At 43.8% G+C, this 20619-nt stretch overlaps 1 protein-coding gene across 1 annotated transcript in view; it reads left to right on the top strand.

Annotated features, from left to right (window-relative positions):
• The first annotated feature begins 4716 nt into the window (after window positions 1-4716).
• The window catches only part of MME (membrane metalloendopeptidase), a 41802-nt gene continuing 25899 nt past the window's right edge, over window positions 4717-20619 (top strand). The window contains exons 1-9 of the mRNA XM_009982913.2: window positions 4717-4879; window positions 6297-6332; window positions 10350-10511; window positions 12096-12176; window positions 13173-13268; window positions 13374-13492; window positions 14511-14576; window positions 17694-17828; window positions 20151-20252. Coding sequence (XP_009981215.2) covers window positions 4720-4879; window positions 6297-6332; window positions 10350-10511; window positions 12096-12176; window positions 13173-13268; window positions 13374-13492; window positions 14511-14576; window positions 17694-17828; window positions 20151-20252 — 957 coding nt within the window. The 5' untranslated portion in view covers window positions 4717-4719. The remainder of the gene's footprint in view (window positions 4880-6296; window positions 6333-10349; window positions 10512-12095; window positions 12177-13172; window positions 13269-13373; window positions 13493-14510; window positions 14577-17693; window positions 17829-20150; window positions 20253-20619) is intronic.

Here is a 20619-nt window from a genome sequence, read left to right as displayed (position 1 = left end):
GCTGTTTGTGTCAGGCTGGCTTCAAGGCTCCAGGTAATGTCAGGACTGACCTGCAGGAGCAGATGGCTTGTTCTAGTAGCCGGAATGGAACTCTGCAAGAATTAATGCAGAAAAGATTGAAAGTGAGATATTTATATTCATTTGAGTACTGATTCTGGAAAGGATGTAATCAGCATTTTCCCCACTCCTGCCTGTTAGAAAACGCAGTATTTTTGTTCTCTAGACTTTCTGAAATGTTTTTCCTGCCTAGTTTTGGTACTTCTGTTGCCTTTTTGGTGAATAAAACCTTGTTCTTGTTCCTTCTTCAGATGTTCATTTTGCAAAAGTGCTTCATTTTTACAGCTAATGCTCAGTTACGTTTCTACCTGATCAGCCTTTCCTCTCCATTGCATCTGCTCGGCAGATCATTTGCTGTGCAGTTCCAAAAAGAAGTCAGTATTCGGTTTCGACCTTTCTTAGGAGGAAGGTTGCCCCTCTCCAGCAGCAGACATTTTAGTGCAGTGTAGCTGGTAATAAAAGATTTAAGAAGTTTCAGCTGCCGTTTCTGCCTCAGAGGTAATAAAGGTGCTTTTAGGAAGGCAGCAAAAGCGAGCGTGATACCTGGTTTCCGCAAGAGGAACGGCAGCAACTCGCATCGCTGCTTCCGATGTTCGCCGATTTATTAGCAGAAATGAAACTTCACAAAAATGAAACTTAGTAAGAACGAAACAAATATCTTTTGATACTCGGTTGGCTGGGAAATCTTACCACAGAGCTCGTAGCTGCCTCTCTGTGCAAGAAGTCACAGCTGTCTCCCTCCTGAGAAGAAATCAGTCAGAGAATGAGAGAAGATCTTGCAGAGGGTATGTGCCTGCATTGATCTGACAGAGGCGATGAGTCTGCATGGAAACGGGCACCAAGCGTTGCAGACATGCAGCCGCTGACCTTCCCCGCGCATCATCTCTCTCCTTCTCTTGAACGGACTGGAAAGAAATGAGAAGCCGGAGAAGGAGGGAAGGTGCAGGCGGCTCTCGCACCCAGCTCCGCGGTCGCTTTGCGTGCGGCCTCGGTGCCTTCCGCGGCGCTGCGCGGCGGCGGGCAGGGGTGGCCTCCCCGGCCGGGAACGGGGCAGCTCCATCGGACGGAACGTTCCGCTCATCCGCACCGCCTGTCCCCGGGCGGCAGCTCCTGCTCCCTCCTCTGCCCCAGCGCCCGGGGGAGCTTGGCGAGGTGAAGAGCGCGGTTTGCCGGGGCGGGGAGCCTTGTTTGTTTGTTTCCTGCCCCATCACGTTTTTAGCATCGCAAAGAGGAAGGAGCCTTCAGGTCACCCGGAGAACTGCTCGTCCGGCAGCCCGCGGACAAGGGCTCCTTTGATTGCCAGCGGCTTCGCTCTGCGGCGGCAGCGGGGAGCAGGGACAGCCCCGGGCTTTGATGTCCCGGCGGGCGATGCCGGCGCCCCGCGCCCCCGCCGCTGCCCGCGGGTGGGCCGGGCGCTGAGCCCCGCCGGCGGCCGCCCGGCGCCCCGCCAGCCCAGCCTGCGCGCCGCCTTCCCCCGGGACCCGCGGGCACTGCCCCGCCGGCTCGGGGCAGCCCGCGCCGCCTCCGCCCGACGCTGGTCGGGGATGTGTGTGGCGGCCCCGGGGCCGGACCCCTCCGAGCGCCGGCCGGTGAGTCCGGGGACGGGGGCCGGCGGGAGCGGGGCGGGCACGGCGACGGGACGGACGGACGGGTGCCCTGCCCCATCCTGCGGGGATTTCTGACCGTCCCTAAGTTAGGAGCCTCCCCCGGCAAGTCGGGGCTCGGGGCGGCGTGCCGTCGGGGCGGGCGGCGGGCCGGGCTCGGGGGTCGCGCCTCCTCGAGTAGCGCCCCGAGCCCGCGGGACGCCTCGGGACCCGGCGCCGGCGCGGCGGGGCTGAGCCGAACCGCCCGGCGCTCTGCGGCTGCGGCGGGAGCCGAGCGCCCTCCCGGCGCGGCGCGGCCCGGCGGCCGGTGCGGAGCGGCCCCGCGCCCACCGGCGCCGCCCAGCGGAGCGGGAGCCCCACCGCGGGGCCGCTCCGCACCGCGGGGCCGCTCCGCACCGCGGGGCGCCGGGCCGGGCGCCGGGAGAGGTGCGCGCCCGCGGACGGAGCTGGCGGGCGCGAATCCCCGCGGTGCGTCTCGCCTTACCGGGCCGCGGGGCGGCCCGTCTGCGCGGTGCCCGCCGCACAAGCCGTTACAGAAGCGGTGCTGTGCCGCGCCGCGTTTTCCGGAGAGGCTGCGCTGAGCAGCGAGCGAGCCACAAGTGGGTTTGTAACACACGCGTCCCAAAACCCAAAGCTGATGCCACGATCGGTCGAAATAATTTCAGCTGTCTTTGACATCGAAGCCTTAGCGGGCGGAGCAGAGCGGATCACAGGAGCACTGGGAAACGTGGGAAATGCAGGAACACTGCAATACCCAGGCTTGTCTCTGCTTAAATTATTCTTATACTTTTGCTGTACTTGCAATTGGCACACAAAGCTTTTACCTGGTGTCCCTTAATGCAGATGGGGTAAATTCTCTAAATAACTGGATGGAAAAATTAGTCAGTGGGATGCCTTTAAACACGCGGAACGCTCCTGCAGGAACAGAAAGATTAACTCACTTGGAAAAACTTAGCTGAGTGCAAGGAACATATTTACACACAAAAGGTACAGTGTTTCTTGCTGCTGTAATGAACTGTGTTTTCAGTGCTCTAAAGACGCCGCCCGCCAGAGGCAGATCAGCATCGTTTCTTAAATTGGGCTCCGAGTACTCAGAGGATTTTGGGGACTGGTCAGTATTTAGTCAATATAAATAACGTTTTTTGCTGCTCAATGTGACTGAAAGAAGGGTAAAACGGTTAATTTGCTTTTCTATCTACTGAATTTATAGCTCGCCACTAATGCAGGGCGAATTTCTCTACGCGGCTCGCTGTTTCACATGGCTGTGTGGGATTTCAGTCCTCTGTCTCAGAAAGCACTCGCTGATTTGACCAAAAACCTGCTCTTCAGAGAAAAATAGCAGCTCATGAGGAAAATGAAAGCAGTTGTAATGGTCTCTATGGGTTTAGAAAGACAGAGGCTGGGCAGACCTTGCAGGATTCCAGCCTCCTGAGCCATGGAAGATCTGTGATTCTGGCACTGCCAGTCACCTCATGCATCTTGGTGTCCAGGGAGTAGTGATGAAAGGGGAGATGAGACACTGAAATAAAATGTTCTCTCGTTCATTTGGAGAAGCAACGTTAGTGTGATGGTGTCCAAGGAGCCACTGGGACAGGTATTGAGGAAACACATGGAACACAAAATCTCTGTTTACTAAGGCCCATAATAGCTGGTTATTTGACATCTTCATGTTATTAATGAGCACACACACTTTAAGTGACATGTTTTTGCAGTGGAGGAACTGGCATGTTCTGGGTGAGGTGGATACCAAAGTGACAATTATTGGAAAATAAGGAACTCTAATAAGGCATGAACAGAAGGTCCAGAGGAACAGCAAAGACTGGCTATCTGAAAGATTGTAGCAGCTTGAGGAGACAAGGATGAGCACAAGCCAGCAATACAGTTAAACCAGTTTGAAATAATTATGTTCAAGTCTGAGACTTGAATGGATGCAGAAACTGAGAAGGGTTCCCTGACGTGCCGACAGTGGGGAAAAGGGCGTGATGAATACAAGAGGAGTTGGATGCCCTCACCTGCACCACTGGTTGACCTTCTTGTGAGGGGTCTGGTGAGTTACTTATCCCAGTGGAACTCCCATATTCTTCCCCATTGACTGGAAAGGAACATCTGTGGATGTAAAGATCCCCGGGAAATGCTGAGAATTGAAACTGTTGAGTTTTAATTGTGAAATGCTGAGAAATACATTCCTGTATGTGTAGGAATTTGAGTGTCTGTCAGCAGAGGAAAGTCTGGCCCTAAGTAAATGGGAGCAGATGAAGAAAGAGCCAAGGATTGTAGAAGAGCAGTACTGCAAAAGGTGGCCAAGTTATCTCTAAAGAGCAACAGAAACAAAGTCTTAAAATCTACTATTGCATCCCCGTTCCGTGAGTGAGCCCGAGTCCATTCGCACTCCCACCAGTTTTGCACGTAGGTCTTGTAGTTACTTCTGATTTACAGTGTTCTAACCTCAAAAGAGACGACTTGGTCACACTTCTTTAAAAATTACTGTGAAGATTGACTATGTCCAGTGTGAATTTGACAGGCTCCCAGCAGAGCCTGAATTGTATTTTTTTTCTGTTTTTAGAGACAGCTGTAAAGCTGTAGTCGAGAATTGCTTACATAATATTTTAAGAAATGACAGCGAAGCACAATGGCATATTTTGACCTTTGGCGTTAGGTAAGCGGTTGGCAGATTAAGTTAATTTTTATTCAAGGAGGGAGACTTGCTTTTTGCTTCCTTGTGAACCCCTGTACCATCATACAAGATTAAACCTCATGGGTACATTTTAAAAATAGGTTTATTTGCCTCCTTTTTCTATTTGGTGGCCTTTTCATGTGAAGGAAGACCGCTCTTCTGTTCTTCGTAAACAGCACGCAGCGCATGGTACGTACTTGTGTGTGTGTGCGCGGGCAAGAATTTTTAATTTCATGACTGACATTCTAGCAGTGTTACAAATAATTCGAAAACTCACTCAGAAAACATCTTTGTTACTGTGCGGCTGAGGAGCCGGTCTCAAGACCCATGGCTCAGTGTAAGTCCTCCGGTGGTTTTTCCTTTTTCCTTTTCAGACGCTGGGTTATGGGCAAGTCGGAAAGCCAGATGGATATAACTGAAATGAATACTCCAAAACCAAAGAAAAAACTGCGATGGAGTGGCCTGGAAATAGGGCTAGCTGTTGTAGTGATTCTGCTAGCTGTTGTAGCCATCACAATGATAGTTCTGTACGCCACGTATGACGGTGAGTACACAAAAACTGTCTCTGAACGTAGAAATACCCACGAATGCAAAAGTATTTTAAGAAATTACAAGAAGAGGCTTTAATAAATAGAATCCAGTTGTTAGTATACAGTAAAAAGAAAAATTGGAGTTGCGCTATATTAAAATGTTGTATTAGAAAAGACTGTCTTGCATAGTTTATTGTTGCTGCACTACATAAAACATTAAGAAAATAAAACAATGAGGTCAGCTTGGAATTATTTGCCCAGTAATAGAAAATTGTACCTTACCCAGTGTACAAAATTAGATGATTAATAGCTGCTACGTCGTAACTCTATTTCGTACGTCTGTCACTAGCCAGTATGACACAATTATGTGAAATGTGGAGCTGCAGCCACACTTAGTATTGCTGGACACTGACACAAAACTGCTTTTTCCTGACAAGGAAAAATAACTGTATAAATTCATTTGTTCATGCAAACTTGTGGTAAACACAAAACATCTGCTTATTCTGACTTAGCAATACTTCTCTTCATAATTTATGTTTCAGTGAGCAAAAAACTCTACAAGAAAACCAAGCTACAGTGCTTCCTCCATATTCCTGCATCTGTATGGAAATGCTGTTTTTTTCCTGTAGGAGGCTGTTGCAGCGAGGGCTCTTAGTGAGTGCAGTCATACTAAGAGATTTTATGATTCAGCAGCCATTCCAAAATATTTGAAATAATTCAGTTCAGGGGTAAATATCCTGATAATTTTTGGAAAACATAATACAGAGAAGCTAAAATTTCCATTTGGGGTCAAATTAGAATGTTTCCCTACATTGGAAAGGAAACACATTTTAAAGTACTTAATAATTTTGTTTAAACTTTTTATTGTAGTGTAGTTCAATTATGGAATGGAAAAATACCATTCTGAAATGAAAAATAAAAAATGTTTTAGTTCTAAAGTCTCAAAGGGAAACATTTTCATGTTCCTGAACCTCGTATTTTGTTTAGGAGACTTCAGAGTGAATGTCGCAGAATTTTCAGTTAATTCCTCCAAAATCTTTTTGTGATTGAAGGGTATTGCTAAATTCAAACTGACTTTGCAACTGTCTTCAGTCCATGTGCTATTTTTATCTAAATGTCTTCTTTGTCGCAAAAATAATATTTTGCCCATCTCTAATTTACTGAAATAACATTTCACTCTGATGACTACAAAAATTCCACACGATGACGAGCACTGAATGACCCTAAAGGGATGAAGATGATGGTATTTTTAGAGCCTGATCCTGTAAATATTCACTTACTGAGTGCCAGGTGTCTATTCATCTTCATCCTACTGTACACTGAAATTAAATGCAATTCTAAAGCGACTGTCAATGAAAATAATATTTACAGTCGTGTTTATTATATTGACATTCATTAAAGAATTATGAATATGCTTGTATCCTCTTTCAGATGGGATTTGCAAGACATCTGACTGTATCAAATCAGGTAAGAATGAAAAAGTATACCTTTTAAACTAATTCATATATTCTTAAACAGAATTAGCACAAGGTAATGTTCCCATCTAACTGCAGACATGTGTGACACGGAGGCATGGGATCTGCTAACCAAAACAATTTCCTTAGTGTACTTCTACAAATGTAAAAACTCGTGATGTGATGTTGCCAGACCTTACAAAGTCACCAGGGTCTGGCTACTTTGAGACTTAGAAACAGACTCCACGAAGAATGCCTCCAGCTTCAGAAAGTGCTTTAAGTCAATCAGAAGATGACTCTTCCCTCCCAGACCCACCTCCGAGTCAGAACTCAAGCAGAGGTTATGTCTCTAAAGAAGGTATTTTAAAAGGACGCCATGCTACTGTTTGAGGAGATGCAATATTAATCTTCATGCCCCCCAAAAATGCCAAATTTTGTAGTCTGACAAGGTAACTTCATCCTTCAGCAACAACCTGGTCTGAACTCTACTAGAAAGCTACTCAAGTGCATCAGAGAAATGCTGAGTTCCATACTCTGCATCCTCTTCTAGTAGGTAAAGTGGAAGTTATCCATGCTCTCCCTTTCCCCTCACCTGTAGATTTCTTATCCTTTCTGTTTTCTCCCCCAGATCAATTAATGCTGGTTTCCTTTTTTTGCCTAAAGCAGGACACTGAATCAGGAGCCCAGAATGGTTAGCTGGTATCTAGGCCTTCCGTGCTCCAAGAGCTTCAAAAAAAGAGTTTCCCAGAATTATATCATTTAATAACTAAATTAATATTTAAAAAAATGCAATGTAAAGTGCTTAAACCAGAGAAAGAAGCCGTATTACTGCTGTTTAATAACAATCTTACTGCGATTAATCTACAAGTTTAATATTACATGAGATCGGGATTTCATAATAGTCCTATCTTTAATTCAGCTGCTTCTTCCAGACCACATGGGATAACATAAGGAAAAGTTAGACATGTGATACAGATAGAAAGCAAGAAGTATTAACTTTCAAAAATTTGTGGTGGTCTTTCAAGAAGTATGATTGGGAACAGACACGAAGTGAAATGGTAATGCCTCTACAACAGAACTGACCAATATTGTGACAGTTTTTTCCAACGAATTTCAAAACTTTCCAATAGGTCTAAGCCGCTGAAAAAGAATAAAGTGAAGATACTGACAGAATTTATAGTACATTTAAGATAAGAGCTTCAAAGAAATGACCAGAAAAAAGGTGTAATGAAAATTCAATTGGTTATACACAGGGTAAAATATCAGTAACTGCAGGATAATGTTATCAAGGTTTGTGAAATCCATTGCAGTGTAGCACATGAAGATAGCACGTAATTTGTACATTTAAGCATTTTTCCAATAACCTGACATACTCTCTGCTAATTTTCCTGAGCTCAGACAGCACAGACTGATAAGAACAGGAATTTCAATCTCTCTAGTGTCCATTTCACCTACGTAAGCATATTGTGTTTCTCCTCTGTCCTCCCCAGGTCACTGGTGGTTATGTCAGCTTATATTACTTTATTTGTAAGCTATTAAAGCCACAACTGGCAATCAGGAGTACCACAATAAAATTAACCATTAACGAATTGAGATAAGGCTCTACATTCTTCCGTGGCAGTGAGGAAATGGAGCAAACAAGTGAGAACAGGAACAAACCCCAACACTGGCTCATCCAAGCAATACTGGGGACTGAGTGAAAGATGACAGTTCCCGTGGCGGAGCTCTTTTGTTATGTTTGCAGTATTTAAACTTCAAGTTTTTATAAAAGTTGTTTAGCTAACATTGGCTGGCCTGGACTCCATAGCAGAAAAGTTATGATAGATGATTATTTTTGTGTGACAGTGATAGGCAAGGAAGATGAAACAGATGCTGACTACAAATACAGCAACCTGATTTCACAGTTAAAGCAAGGTTTGATATTACATAGACTTAATGATGTCTCAGATTTACGCAAAGTGTGATTTTCTTCTGGGTTTTGTTGGGGTTTTTTGTTTGTTTTTTTTCAAAAGTGACAAGACAGTGAGTAAGAGCCATCTTCCCTTGGTGTCAGAAGATTTCTCTGTCCCACCATTACTTTTTGGCAGTGCTTTTTATGTTCAGTCCTGGCTATTGAAGTCTTTGTTACTGGACTAACACATAGTAAACACACAGATAGTCCAAGGGACAGTGTTGCCCTTCAGATACTGCTCCAGCCTAGCAGAGAGATTCGTAAGGATACCCGTAAAACAGGGTATATTAGTATTAATTAGCAATCTTCCTCTTTTACAGCGAACAGATGGAGCTAGGGTAGGAATAAAGTGCACCATTCAAGACATTCCCCTTCCCCTGAATGAAATAGGAGAAACCAGACAGAAACAAGTTACCAGTCTACACAGTCACAGAATAGTTGGGGTTGGAAGTGATCTCTGGAGATCACACAGTCCAACAGTGCTGCTTAAAGCAGGGTCAGCTGGAGAAAGTTGCTCAGCATCTTGTCCAGTCAGGTTTTGATTATTTCCCAGGTGGAGACTTCGCAGCTCCCCTGGCAGCCCGTTGCAGTGTTTGACCACTCTTACAGTAAGAAGTTTTTTCTTCAGTTCAAAAGGATATTTTTTTTTCTTATTTCTGTATGTGCCCATTGCCTCTTGTCAAAGTTTACAGGCAGAGGGGAGATTCCTTGCACTAACAGACTGGACAGTAGGACTGGATGCTTGACTTTCTCAAGAATGGGTAAAAAGCAAGTGTCAAACCTAGTAAAAAGATTACTGAATTTCACACTCTCTGGCTGTTGGCATGATCCTGTATCCTTTCCAATCAAAGTCAGTCTGCTGTTGACTTCAGAAGGAAAAGAATCAGGTACTAGGCATTGTACCTATTTCCGCAGTGGTTTTTATGCTACTTAAGCAGTCTGACATTGAACGTGCGTGCGTTCATGGCTTTGTCCATCTTCCAAGCACTGGAACACTGTAAAACCATCAGATGTTGGCCTAAAATATTAACACTCTTAAGCCAACTGAAGATCACAAGAAGAACAGGGGGAGGCAAGTCAACATAAATACTATGTAGACTGTCTATCCACCTCTCATTTCCACCAGCATGAGAGACATGGGAAATACTGAAAGTACTGGAGAAGTAACTATAAATATTTGACTTGCCCATGAGGGAATGAACACTTGAAATCGCAAGCCTCATCATTTACTAAAAATAATGTCTGAAAAATGGGAAGGATATTCAGTATCCTGGGAAATGCAGAGGTATCACTAGCTCTCGCTTGATTCCTAACATCTCTCCTTTCCGTGAGAGACTTTGTGCTAGCGTACGAGTGGTGGAAGCAGTGTAGGTGGAAGAGGAGTACAAAAAAGAAAAAGCACAGAAGGTTTATGAACAGCAGCTGGGAAACTGTCATCCACGGATCAGATTTCAGCAGAGAATCCCGTGTTACGCTCAGTCAGTGACCCGTTAGTCTTTGGGGAGCCACATCAAGAGGGATAGCAAGAGGCAGAATTGATTCCAGAATGAAGTGTGGAGTAGGTCTGAAAAATCAGTGTATATTCAGGAAAGCCTTAATAGGAAAACTTTCCTGACAAGAACTCAAACGGTACAACAAAGTCATTATTGTATTGAAATAGATTGGATTCAGCTGAGCCTACATCAGACTTAATTTCTTAAATTCCATTACAGTGGATACTTAACCTCTGGCATGTCTTGTGCTTTTAATTTCTCTTTTAACCACATTTCAGTACAAAGAAGTGCAAGTTGGTAAATGAAACACCTTAGATTTTATTTAAAACTGAGCAACTACTCGCAGGGCGTAGGAACACTGGTCAGTTCACTCATCAGTAAACACAGGCAACAGAAAAGTTGTGGGCAGTAAAGGAACAGCAATTTGTCGTTCTCTGGCTAGTACTCCGGTGTAGAACATTCAAGTAGGCTTGAGCCTATTCTAAACTAAAGCAAATATATTTGTTACTTCCCTCTTCAGAGAAAACAAGGTATTCATTTATTTTCTCTAAAGATTATTTCTGCCTTGATTTGTCTCGTACTACAGCAGCCCGAATCCTGGAGAACATGGACACCAGTGCCCAGCCTTGTGACGATTTTTACCAATACGCCTGTGGAGGATGGCTTAAGAGGAACGTCATTCCAGAAACCAGCTCCCGTTATAGTAACTTTGACATTTTAAGAGACGAACTAGAAGTTGTTTTAAAAGGTCAGTGGGGTTTATGTTTGTGGACTATATAAAGTTTCTTCTTTGGCTTACATGCTACCCTAATAAGATGTGGTTGTCTAGCAAAGCTTAAAATACTACCAGATACTTCAGTTTCTTTGTGTTTGGTTCAGGACAAATCTACCACAAACTGTTTGCTTGGAGAATGCTGTGGAAGTTACACTGTTGGGTCTGACACTGGAGTGGAGTTGACCAGACCTCACCTTTCTGGTGTCTGGACTCTGGGTGCTCATCTGCATACTCTAACGGCTGAAATCCGTATCATTGCTCTCGTGCACTAACCATAGCAGCCAAGCTGGGTGAAGAAGAAAGAGGTCTGCCTGTGGCCAGGTCAGCTGAAATGCTGGAAGTTGCTGTCTGGCAGCCCTGTGTCCTGCGTATCTGTATCCCATCAGCTAAATCCCAAAGAGCAAGCAAGCAATTTTCTAACTAGTCACATGATAAACTTAAAAATATTCCTTTTTCCACAAAACGTAGTAGTGTCAAATTGTCCATATTCCCCTTTTTCAGACAAAAATCACAGTGTCAAGGAAGTCAGTTTATAGTCAGGAAACATTCTCCAAACTCTCTCCAGACTGAATATCCTTTTTTAACTTTGCGTGTTTTCCGGTTTTGCCAGGTTTGCAGTTTATGGATGCCATGGTGTTCCTTAGGCTTCTGTTTCTGGGGAGTAAAGCAATTGTAACGGAGTGGCAGGAGTGGGCTGCCCCACAAGGGAAGGCGAGCCAGGAGCTGACGGTGACAGCGGCCCCGCAGACAAGGGGCTCAGTCCCCAGGACCCAGGCCAGAATGGCAGAGCCGGTCCGGTGATGGTGACCAGGTTCAGCCAACAGCCCCTGACCACCAGACAAGGCTGTAGCCGTGCAGCAGGTCTGCAGGCGAGTCAGACGGGCAGCGTGGGGCTCAGCGAGGTGCCAGGGCAGGTTCTGCACACCTACAGGAGCCTGCTCAAGGCCTACGGGCAGGGGACAACCTGGCCGGCTGCGCCTGAGCCAGCAGGCGTAGGCTGCCAAGTGGAGGCACTAGGTGAGGCTTTTCATGGCTCTTTCTTACGATTCAGCTGTTTTCACAGAAGTGTGATCCGTGGCCACACAGCTGCACCCTGCTGCAGCAGACCTTGAACACAAACAGCTGAACTCCTGGCTGCAGTGAAGAGATTGCAGGTCAGAATTACGGGAAAACACGGTTATGGGCCGGTCAGTGCAGTCAGAGCCTGCTGGTACACTTGGAGCCCCGGCAGCATTCTCTTCACACAATAGCTTGGTCACCTACAAACTGTCCCTGAAAAGTCAGAGCATTTGTTTTTCACCAACAGTGATCCAGAGAGTATCTACCTGACTCCTTTATTCTCAGCATATTAACAGGGTGATGTCATTGCAAGCCATCTAATCACCAGAGCCTTTTCCCCTCAGCTTTTGAAAGGCAAAGCTTCCCTGCAGCTCGAGACGGACACAGAGCACGTATCATCCACCTTGTGGTCCTTAGGATGGTATCCACTATGGTTCCTTCAGTATCTTTCCCATAAAGATCAGATATTAAGATACCTTTGCTGTCTGTGTGTTTCAGATGTCCTTGACACACCAAGCAGTAATGATATAGAAGCAGTGCAGAAGGCAAAAACTCTGTATAGATCGTGCATAAATGAAAGTAAGTGTCTCTTGAATTCATTGCATATAGGATATATAATATCATCCAAAGAATTCCATCTTCTCAGTTAGCTATCACAGAAACACAGAATGGTTTGGGTTGGAAGGGACCTCAAAGATCATCCAGTTCCAACCCCCCTGCCATGGGCAGGGACACCCTCCACTACACCAGGTTGCCCAAAGCCCCATCCAACCTGACTTTGAACACCTCCAGGGATGGGGCAGCCACAGCTTCTCTGGGCAACCTGTGCCAGTGCCTCACCACCCTCAGAGGGAAGAATTTCTTCCTTAGATCTCACCTAAATCTCCCCTCTTTCAGTTTAAAGCCATACCTATATCCTCCTAGTTTCTGTGCATAATTTTGCAGAAATTCTTTGTTAAAAATAAAATGCATCCATTCTATAGAGTGAAATAAGAATGTTAGTAGTAAATTAGTATTGCATCTCCTGTTTTACTAGCTTTGATATTTTAGGTGAGATTACAGTACTCTTCAGTTACCCGTTTGCTGCAGATACTTAAACTCAAATCCTTTCCGTTAAATACGAGTTAACTTCTTTTGTAGAAATTATCCGGGATGAGGTGAAAAATAACTGGCATACCAGGCTTCTAGAAAGACAAGGAGATCATTTATTTCAAGAATTTGAGCTTGGTGCTGCCATGAGAATGACGAGCAGCAAAACAGTCAGGAGTGCTTCCTAAATCACATATTTTTATCATTTCTGTAATGTTATTAATACTTCTCAAAACTATTATTTCAAGCTATCTGCAGAGTGCAACTACAGTAGTTCTTCAATGTCATGGTCAAAAGGATTTGCAGTCATGACTGAAACGTTTTTTAAATTAAATGTTAAAGCACAGTCATACATCAGAGCATACTGGTATTGTGGTGATAGTGAAAACATATTTCTTAGCTTCATTATTCTGAACTCATTACAAAAGTATAACATGCGTGTGTTTTAAAAAATGTCATGGTAACGAATTTTATTTTTTCTAAAAGCTGCCATCGATGGCAGAGGTGGAAGGCCTTTGATCAGTTTGTTGCCAAATGTGTCTGACTGGCCTGTCGCAACAACTAACTGGGATTCTTCCTATGGTAAGATAATCGGTGTTTATTTCCTTTTCAGTTAAAAATTCTAAATTACTGTACATTTCATTGCTCCCCAAAAACAGAGACTGAGTATACCTTTCATTTGCTTAGGTACTGCTTGGACAGCTGAGACAGCTATTGCACAGCTGAACTCCAGATACGGGAAAAAAGTCCTTATTAATTTTTTTGTCGGCATAGATGATAAAAATTCCACAGCACATATCATTCATGTAAGTCTCCCTGCGTGGCATTGCCTTGTTGATCATGAAAGTGCAGCAAAATAACTGGAAGCATAGACATGTTAACCAGGAGAAACATTAGTGATCTGAATTTTAGCAAAGTTGTGGACGAATTTGTGAATCTAGCTAGTTTTCAAACTTAAATTTCAGCTTCACAGTGCAGTGTCCATTCTCAACGTTGACACCTTTATCCTGTGCATTCATACACTTACTCTCAGGGAGATAACGGAGACATTTATAATACAGACATGATTTACGTGTACACTGCACGGAAGACAGACAGGATCTACTTATATGTGCATGCAAGTAAATAAGTAAACATGATTTCCTTACCGTGTGCTTCGGGCAGAAAGCTCTGCCACTGAAAACTTGGGCTATGGTCCCAAGGGTGGAAAGCCCATAAAGGGGATTGTGTTTTCACAAGGTATTCAGATGCCAAAGGAGTAACGGGGCCTGCAGTCAGCTGGCACAGATAGGCAAGTGGCTGAGGACATCTGCACAAGGAGCATGTCCAGAGTGCCCTGCCTCTAAATGGGAGATCATCTCCAAAAATTGAAAATCCAGAGGAAGACAGTGTTACGTACGGTGAATCTTCAGCAGCTGCTCCTGAGACGCAACAGTCACGAGAGCAAAGGTCTAATCGTTCTCGTCAGCAGGGAGATGGATCCTTGGCCACTTCGCACACATGGATTTCAGAGATGCACTGAGTGCCTTGCTTGTCTGCGGGCTGTTGTGTCTTCTGCACACCCACTGTCTTCACACTGGTTACGTGTAGCATGCCTTGTTCAGCAACAGAAAAAAAAAAAAGACTGAAAAGAAAGACCAAAAGTATAAGGAGAGTGAAAGAACTAAAGGAGGGCAACAGGGTGAGGGAGAAACTCCCCTTTGGCCAGAGGATCATTTGGCAAGAGTGAAGCGTCGGCGACCTGTAATTGCCAAACGAACAGTGCAATGCTCTGCCATTTTGTCCTTAAGCACTTTTTAATTTAATTTCTGTTGGAATTTGTAGGTTGATCAGCCTGGGCTCGGCCTGCCTTCTCGTGACTACTACGAATGCACTGGTGCATACGAAGAGGTAAGATGAAGCTGACAGATCACTGACTACATTTTAGAAGTTTTAGCCTGTATTTTCAAGGCAGACATATCCTCAAGAGTGGGGATAGGCAAAGAGCATCAACAGTCCTTCCCCAAAGAGATTCCAGTACTGCCTCTGAGAAACATCACTGGGAGAATTGGGGAAGCTGGAATAGAAAAGTAATAATAATATGATGAGCATTTAAACAAGGTGGATGTGGAGGTGAGAATAGCATGTGTGAAAGACTGGAGAAAGAAGTTCTAACGTGGGGAAGTGTGCAAGGCGGCGAGAGCCGAAAGAGAAATGAGGGTACAGAGAACTGAGATCAAGGGCGAGGAGAAGCAAGTTAGCTCAGAATGGGAGGGGGTGTCACCAGTGCAATGGGAGGTGTTACAATATTATGCCATAAACGTTCGTGACCTGGTTTGCTCTTCCTGGCACTACTCGGAGCCAAGGGGTTTTTATCTAGGCTCCAGGTGCCAGTGTGTACCAATTGTCCCTGCACTGGGTGAGAAGACTGCACATTGCTCTGGCATCACTACACCCCAGACATCCCAACCTGTCTCCCTTCCTGTGCCCCCCTCCCTTCTCTTCCATTCCTCTTGTAATCACTGAACATATACGTGGAAGAAAAGTAGTAGCTTTTCCACACAATTCCTGTGTGGTTGTGCAAGTCAGATGAGGAACAGCTACTTGACTTTTTAGGAGCTCTTGGAAGGAAATAAACATGAAAAATTTAGCTTTGTTACACAGCTTGTGCCAGGCTTCACTGCTGAATCAGGAGGTACCCCATAACTGTCCAACTTGTATTGAGACAGAATACGAGTGCTTATGGATCATCCCTGTTCTGTCACTGCAAAAAAGATGCTATTTCTGAACTCTGATCAACTGGCATCGATTGGCAAGTGCTGCAGATGTCGGTGGAGTCCAGGTGGACTAGTCACATCATTAACAGGCTTAGAAAGAAAGAAAAGAACCATCCAGAACCAAAGACACACTTTTCCGCATAAAAGATCTGAAAAGGTCACAGTCCCAAAATGCAGCAGCTAAAGTATGTGACAACATAGAAATTGCTTCAGATACCTCAAATCTCACATGGTCATCTTTAATTCCTGTTATTATTTGTATGCATTTGCATTGACCTGTTAGCACTGACCCTGTGCATCCCTCGTTGCTAATCCTGGATGTGCTTCAGGTCCTTGAGAGCTGCAGGATATGTGTTTGCTGAAGTCACGCAGCTGGAACTGCCACCACAGCCACCTTTAACGAGCCAGTTTCTGTGTAATTAAGTGCGGAAGCAATGAGAAGCTTACAAAACATTTGGGTTTGAAGGTGTTTTGCTGACATGCTGACAATTACTACTCTGATTACATTTAATTGGAGCTCGTATGACGATCATTACCGTAGTGACTGTTCAGCTGTGTTATTATCACATGTTTTGGCCTCGAGGAGCTGGCTCGTGTGTCACAGTTTGCTCCCTCCCTGTATTACATCGCCTGCAGCACGAAAAGACAATTCCTGTTCTAATCTCTGACCTACCCGAAAGTCTCCTGCTACTTTCCACTGCTGGAGGGTAGAGGAGGAAGTGTTTTTTTAAAAAAACAGAGATTTATTACTGAAAGGCAGATTCCTAATGTGCTTACAAGGATGAATACCTCAAGTGAGAGGCATTCCTCCTGTCACTCCCTGCACTCAGATATCAGCCTTTTCTTGGCTCTGTTTCCTGCTGTGTCATTCTCCTCTTCGAGCTGGACCTAGCAAACGAGACATTTGCCTCCTGCACTTTAACCTCTGGCTTTGTCAGCACTTCCCACCACAAAGCTACAAGTGCAATCAGTGAACAAGGTACTTTTTCTCTTGTAAGATGTATGCATGACTCCTCTGCTCATACTGGAGTTACTCTGGCATCTAAGTTCCCACTAAAATATCTGGGAGTATTTATACAGTCCGTCTGAAATTAGCTGGCTGACTTCTTTGCTACCTGATGGCACAAAGTTCTGCACTTTTGGCCAAAAATAAAGTCCATCGATTGGTGCCTGAGGATCTCTGTTGACTTACTGGTTTGGGGTACTGTCTGTATCGAAGTTTTATAAACTCTATTTGGATGTTGTAAAATGATATTTACAGGCTTGGTGCGCACTCTCTTTTGTGACTTGTAGCTGTCAGTGGTTTCATGGGCTCTTCTCTTTCTGGTAAAAGAAACTATCTTGATTAAACTAACACCTGAGAGTTCGAGATGCTGTGAGCCACCTGTCTTTTTGAAGTCTGCTGCCAGTACTTTCCATGAGCTGCTCGGAGTTTTCCCGCGCACACAGCCTGTTTTAGCATAGCAGTGTTAGCTAATCTAAAATGATGTATTTTTATTTGCATTTAAAAAGCATATTGAAAACAGCATTTCTGTTGACAGAAAAATGAATGTGGCTTATCCAAGAGGAATTAGAATAATATTAAGTTCCATAAAATATAATGAGATCTGTAGATATTTGACAATATAACGTTTAAGAGAAGATACTTCCACATTTATATTCTTATCCTTGGTGAATTCTTTTATGTTAAATTTAATATATACTGTATTGTCTACAGTAGGTCTAGCTATATTAAATTTAGATACAGCAACGTGATTCCTTGATTCCTAAACGTTCCAAGAAGCAACAGAGGAGGAACACTGGTTCTGGGAGTAATTTTCCCACAACACTAATTCAACGCAGTCCATCAGCATTTCTCTCAGTTTTATGTTTCTGGGAACATTGCTCTTTGAAAGCGGTATTTTTGGAAGTTGTAATTAAAGCGAGCTAGAAAAAACACGGGTGATGGTTTAAATATGGACGTACAAATGTCTCATTTTAAATAATGAAAACACAGTGCAGTAGTTGAGAGTGTTTAGCTTTGAACAGGGCTACAAATTATACAGCAATTTTCCATGAGGGAATTCGCAAAGATAATTTCTATTTGTGATCTAACAGTATTTCAGAATAAATTACTATTAAACTATTTCAGAAAGGGATAAAGAACTGTGGTTCATAAAAACGAAGAGGAAATCTTAAAGATAATCAAGGTATGCTACACTTTGAATAGTTTTGTCTTTAAAATATTTGTGTTTTTTTTTTTTTCCTGCAGGCATGTTCTGCCTATGTTGATTTCATGATTTCTGTAGCTAAGCTAATCCTACAAGAAAGAAATATTTCTTTCAATGAAAGCGAGATTTCTGAACAAATGAAGAGAGTTATGGATCTGGAGAAAGAGATTGCCAATGTAAGAAAACCATTTTAAAAGTATCCTTTAAATAACTGACATTTTTCTTAATACCTAAGAATGCTAACTGTAAACTGAGTTAAGTTACTTGCTAAAGTCATTTTGTAGGACCAAAACTAACCAAAAATGTGTGGGGCCTGGAACACCTAAGAGGAAGACACGATAAGGCAGACATGCCTTCTAATGAGCAAGGGGAAATATCTGAGTTAGCTGTTTTCCAAACTGCAAAACGTTCTATCCTAATCCATTCACAGAAGCCCTTCAAGAGAAGAAGGAGAGAGCAAGAGAGAGGCAGGCTTGGGTTCTCTTCAGTCTGGGTTTGGGAGATGCTTTTGGGCCTCTTCTCCCTTTGTCCTGTTCTCCCCGTGGGGCTGTTTGGTTATCGGAGCAGCAGATTTCCAACCCTTGGCTTGCCGTGCAGCACAAAGTAATGTTTGTCCTCCACAAGCTGCTCCACAATGCTGATTGTTCGAAGAGCATTTTTAATTAAACACTGTTCTCCAGTAAAGTGTGGCTTGGAGAAATAGCTGGAATTTGAACTTGCATGGAGAAAAACAAATGGAAGCATTCATGAGCGAAAACACGGCTTATGATTATTAAACATCTCAGAAGGACCCGAAGCTGAGGATGACTGTAAAACAACCCAAATACAAACTTTCTAGCTTCAGCTATTTTCAAGTTACACTGATAGCAAGGGCACGTGTTTGGCAGAGGTACAAACGAAAGCCATCTGATTTGATTTTCTTTATATTTTCCTGAGAAACACACCTCTGGGCTTAGATCAGAGATGGACAGTTATTACAAGAAAAAGAATTAGTTGGAGACAGATTTGAAGGGGAGTATGAAAGGCAACCACAGCTGAAATGTCTACAGCAGTCACTGCTGGTAGAGAGTACAGTCGGTGGTGGGTAAGCTGCTACTGCCTCGGTGTTTAACCTCTTTCATCAAAAACTCAGCACCAGCCCGAATGTTACTGGAAGAGAGCTGGCATTGTGCTCTTGGGAATTTGTTAAAGAAAACACAGAAAAAAATACTGAATGCACAATAGATTAGGAAAGAGGAAGCAGAAGAGAAATCTTTTTTTTTAAAAAGGACAGAGAGAATCAGATTTGGCATTACTGATTTTTCAAAATAGTTTAAATGGGTAAAATCTACTCTTCTCGCCCCTGACCAGTTAAGAGTACTCAAGGCAGTAGTGGTGTAGGTTCTCCCATGAATTACTCTCATGGATCACAAGATCACTCTTTTCCTGTAGTCGTTTATGTACCTGCATTTTCTCTCTTTGCCATCAAAAAAAGTGGAAGTTAAAGGGGGTGGAGTACGAGGGGCACAAGTGCTGATGCTGTCAAAAGACACTTCTGTGTGAGAACAAAGGTATGAAAGAGGGTACAAGAATGCACTCCAGAAACCTGCAGAGGCATCGCAGCAAGGGACGCACCCTTTGAGAAAAACAAAGGAAAAGAACAGAAAGAAAGGAAAAGGAAAAGAACAGAAAGATATCCAAGAGAGTATTCAGAGTCCAAGGGAGCAGTTAATATTAGGTGCTGATTTGGGCTCCTCTCAGTCTACATTGTCCACATCCTAATTCCAGAGACCTCCCTGCTGACAGCTGCTGTCTACAGACTCCGGTGATTAACTTGCCTCATGAAGCACCACCACAGGCACAGTTCTCTGGTGGTGTTATCGTCCCCAAGGAATGGCCCTAATACAGTCAATGCCACTCAGGTGTTAATGTGTGCACATTTTTAACACGCTGGTGCAAACCCACATCGTGCAGACTAATACGAAGCTACGATACGGAAGAAGGGATCAGGTAGTACGTGCATCCTGATCGGAACGCTCCCGCTGCATTCCTACCACAGCACACTGGTCACCCTGTACTCAATAAATACATCTCCTTTATTCTGTTCTCCCTGGATTTTGCACCCTGCATCATCCAGTGAATATTGTGAGCACATTCTTGTGCTGAGTGTATCTGTGTGGTAGCAGTGTCTGCTCCGTGCTTTGAGTGGTGTGGGTCTGTGTGCCAGTCAGTGCTCCTGCACAGCCTGAGCTGTTGACGTTCTAACACAAAACAAATCCAAAAAGTAAAGCTCCGTTTTACTGTTAGAAATTTAGTTCATTTAATTTGTCCTTTTAATATACTTTTTATCTGTAAAATGCTGTCTGTATTTACATGTAAGGTACTTTACATTTAATGCAAACTTACAGTGATGTATTAAGCCAGAAATAGTAGTTTTCTTTCTGTTTACTTCCACATACCAAAATCCCTGTGAACTGACTCAATGTGCTTAGTAATTTTCTCATTATTACCTTTGATAGGCAACAACAAAATCTGAAGACAGGAACGATCCCCTTTTGCTGTACAATAAAATGACCTTGGCACAACTCCAAAACAACTTCTCACTGGAAATCAATCATAAGGTGAGTGATCAATAATCTGGTATTTAAACCTCTAATTTATGATTGATGGGATTAAACAATGAAGCCTGACAATTTTTTCTTTTAAAGACACTTCTTTCTTGAGCTAAGACATGTTTGAAATTGGACAGGATACGTGATGTGCACACAATCTTACCTAAACATCTGATGACATGCAACTGTATGTAAGAGACTGTGCTTCTGTACCCCCTGTTTCTCCTAACTTGAAAGCAGATCTTGCCCTCTACTTCAACATAAAGAGATGGAAAAGGACAAAGGAAAAACAAGTATCACGAGTTTGACTTGCCCTTGTGGGTTCAGGATGGTAAATCTTGCAAAACTGGCACATACCTAACCCTCACTGGAAATC

This window comes from Tauraco erythrolophus, chromosome 11, assembly GCF_009769465.1.
Source record: "Tauraco erythrolophus isolate bTauEry1 chromosome 11, bTauEry1.pri, whole genome shotgun sequence".
Lineage (NCBI taxonomy): Eukaryota > Metazoa > Chordata > Aves > Musophagiformes > Musophagidae > Tauraco > Tauraco erythrolophus.
This window is presented reverse-complemented; position numbering and strand designations above follow the sequence as displayed.